The following is a 3,264-nucleotide window of genomic DNA, read 5'->3' as shown; positions in this document are numbered from 1 at the left end:
CATACTGTATCCCCATTTTCTACCTTGTGCACCAGAATAATATTAGTGTGTTACATTGACGTTAAGGCCATATCAAACCAAATTTCAAGGACATTCATTTGGCATAAACACAGGTGCGCACTTTCCCTTCTACACTACACCATAGTGCTAATTTAATTTATACTTCTTTAAGTCAAACTACAATGGCTAGCCCTAAAAGACTAACATCATTCAAAAAGAACCTTTACCTGATTTTAAGCGGAAGGAAGGAGACACGCTTGTAGTACGCCTGGCTATCCAGATTCCTTTCCCTGACGAGGTTGGCCATACGCATTGTGTTGAAGTCGTTGGTGTTAGATCTCTGTAGACGCTGTTGCCGGTTTTCCTTGTCAAAACCTTGACTCGGAGTGAAGGACGAGATAAGCGATGACACAGAACTCGGAGCCAGTGAAGGCATCATGGACACAGTAGAGGAGCCTATGGAGGCTGCCTTGACCGACTCCAACCCATCTCCATGCTTGTCCAAGTAACACTTATTTCTCATATCACATGGTGGTGCTGAATAAACAGATAAACAAACACACTGAAACACGCAAAGACTAAGTTTTGTTCCGAAGACTCTTCTATTCCTCTGCGTTTCTCCCCTTACTATTTCCTAATGCTGCGATATTTTGAAATCACCTTAAATGTATTTATTCCTAATGAGACGCACCATGCTGATCAGTATCGCAGAAAATAATCGCATTATGATTTATCAAGTATATATAAATACACAGACACACTTCCGAACGAAACCTTAGTATACAGAAGCCGTGGATAGCTATACTCATTGTCTTCAATTCTTTGATTTTCCCCTGCTGTTGTTTAAATTCGTGACTTCTACCGGAGGAAAAGCTATACAAATTTAATGAACTAGTAATAACCGACTTTCTTTCAAGGAGATCAAAGACATGATATGTATTGATGTAATGTAACCAACAGTTATAGTATATTGCATCCCCTTCCACCTGCCATCCTGATTGCCAAATATGTTTTTTTTTTCATTTGCTTTCGATTTTTGTACATATTTGTAAAGGAGTTCTATGGCTGCGGTTTACGGCCTCATAAAGTTATTGAAAGTATTGAACATTTCTAATTTGTCCCCTAAATCTTGGCCATGTTACCAAAACATCTGACATTCCAAACCAGTGTACTTGAATATGTGTATCTACAATATTGAACTATGGTAGATATATAAAGATAGTCTTAAAGGTATTAGTCTTAAAGGTATTTGGACTACATCCAATGAGTCTCTGTTAAAATCTTAAATATCATCAGTATTTGTGTGTTAAGACCAACCGAAAACAATAGATATATCACATATATTTCCTTCAAAGTTATGTTCATATGTCAGAAAAGAATATGATATCAATATAAAAGAAACATTACCTTTTTCAATCATGGTAACACTATTTGCACTGAGGTGTATACATAGTATGCAAATAATGCATGTTAATCCATTGAGAATTTGTATAAACTCACGTATTAATCCTTTGAGGAAAATATAATCCTCCTCGCACCATATTGTGTTCCCTACGAAACGTCAGTCTCTACGAGAGATACGATATTATAAAATATAAAATTATGGAGCGGGTCGTCCTAGATATTTCGGTGACTGGTGCAGTGCCATTGAAGCGTGGAGCTCCATACACACTGATCAGACCTATCTATATACCATTTAACAATGACACAGAGCTTTGTCTGACGTTCGACAAAGCCGTGTCGCTACCATCAGATAGCATGCAGATGGTCGTTACAGAATAGTGTAATACACAACAATCTGGAAACCCAAGACAGAGAGGACATAGCTCACGGATAGACACGACTAAAGAAGCGATCTAATTATATTACAGTAGCTGTCTTCAGCTCTCCGTCACCTTATATCGGTCGTATTATCCTTAATGCCACATTCATATACAAATATAATTGCCGACATATTGCATATTTTTTCTACCTTAAACCTGATACATTTTCTGAATCCAATCTCTTGGTTATTATAAGTTCCACGTTATTTCCTATTTTCCTTACTACTAAGTCATTTAAAATACTTTGCTTCTAAGGACATAGGAATTGCCCGTCTTACAGATTCTTTTTATTCTACAATTTTGTTAAACTGAGATATTGGTATACTGACAAAACTTTTAGTTGTATACATGTATGTATTTTTATCAATAACATTTATATATTGTATTTAAAATCGTTGTAAACAATTTGAGATTTGGCACATGCATGTCGGAAAAAATTAACAAAAAACCCTAATACATTAATCTCGTTAAGTTTGTATGAAAACATTCGTTGTCTTAACAGGTTTTCATGCACCTGGTTAGGTTGTGAACAGAGGGTGAATACGTATAAGGTATAACTATATCTCTGCCAAGTCATTGCATTCAAACGTTTTGTGTGTTTTCCACAATGTGACTTAACACACGTTTTATGCTGAAAAGGCTTTGTAAATAACATCACATAAGCATATACACTGTATAAGTAAACTTTGACCAGGTCAGCGTAGTCAAACCGTATCATTATAAAGAAACTGTTTGATGTACGCAAATATATGTCGTTCTAAAATAAACAAGCAACTCGTTTTATATTGAAAATAAACCAAGGTTTGTAAACAGAGTGTGGCATTCTGTGAATCCGTTTTTAGAATTGATAATATTGACAACAATAAAATATGACGACTATTCGAAGTGTTAATTGCATGTTGTACAAAACTCGGGCATAGTGTCATACGGAAAACCCGAGTTTTGCGAACAACGTCAAGTTTGAAATTAAACAAATAGTTAACGTTTTTGACCTTTTAAACCCCACATCTTGATTATAAGAGAGTATAACAATATAACTATGTTATATTTACAATATAACATATGCATGATAAGGAAGCTAGGATATTTAAGTCGCTCACATTGAGCTGACAGATATAACAGTAAATAAACGTCTTTAATGAAATGGGTTCTAAGCAACTTTGTTGTATAATACAGGAGCTTAAGTCGAATATTTTAAAAATTTGAAAAGACATCAGGAGGTATGGAATATTGCCTCTTTAAAACATTTCCAAAGTATTTTAAGAAATTACATAAAAACACCATATTTTATTATATATTTTTAAACTTTTTGTTTCCCCAAAAAGTACATGAGTACATATATATGTTAATTTCATTATGAAATGGTTGACTATGTACAGGTGAATTACACACCTCTGCAGATGACACTTTTAAACATGTATTCCGTCTTTGCGTATTGCAG

At 34.8% G+C, this 3,264-nt stretch overlaps 1 protein-coding gene across 1 annotated transcript; it reads right to left on the bottom strand.

Moving 5' to 3' along the window:
- Window positions 1-227: 227 nt before the first annotated feature.
- LOC110444658 lies at window positions 228-1,634 on the bottom strand (the record flags this gene model as incomplete). Its single annotated transcript, XM_021489020.1, has 2 exons — window positions 1,408-1,634; window positions 228-537 (listed from the first exon to the last, which is right to left on the bottom strand). Coding segments are annotated over exons 1-2 (323 nt in total), but the record flags the coding sequence as incomplete, so codon positions are not given.
- Between the last annotated feature and the right edge of the window lie 1,630 nt (window positions 1,635-3,264).

This window comes from Mizuhopecten yessoensis, unplaced genomic scaffold (assembly GCF_002113885.1).
Source record: "Mizuhopecten yessoensis strain PY_sf001 unplaced genomic scaffold, ASM211388v2 hete_36158192, whole genome shotgun sequence".
Taxonomy (NCBI): domain Eukaryota; kingdom Metazoa; phylum Mollusca; class Bivalvia; order Pectinida; family Pectinidae; genus Mizuhopecten; species Mizuhopecten yessoensis.
This window is presented reverse-complemented; position numbering and strand designations above follow the sequence as displayed.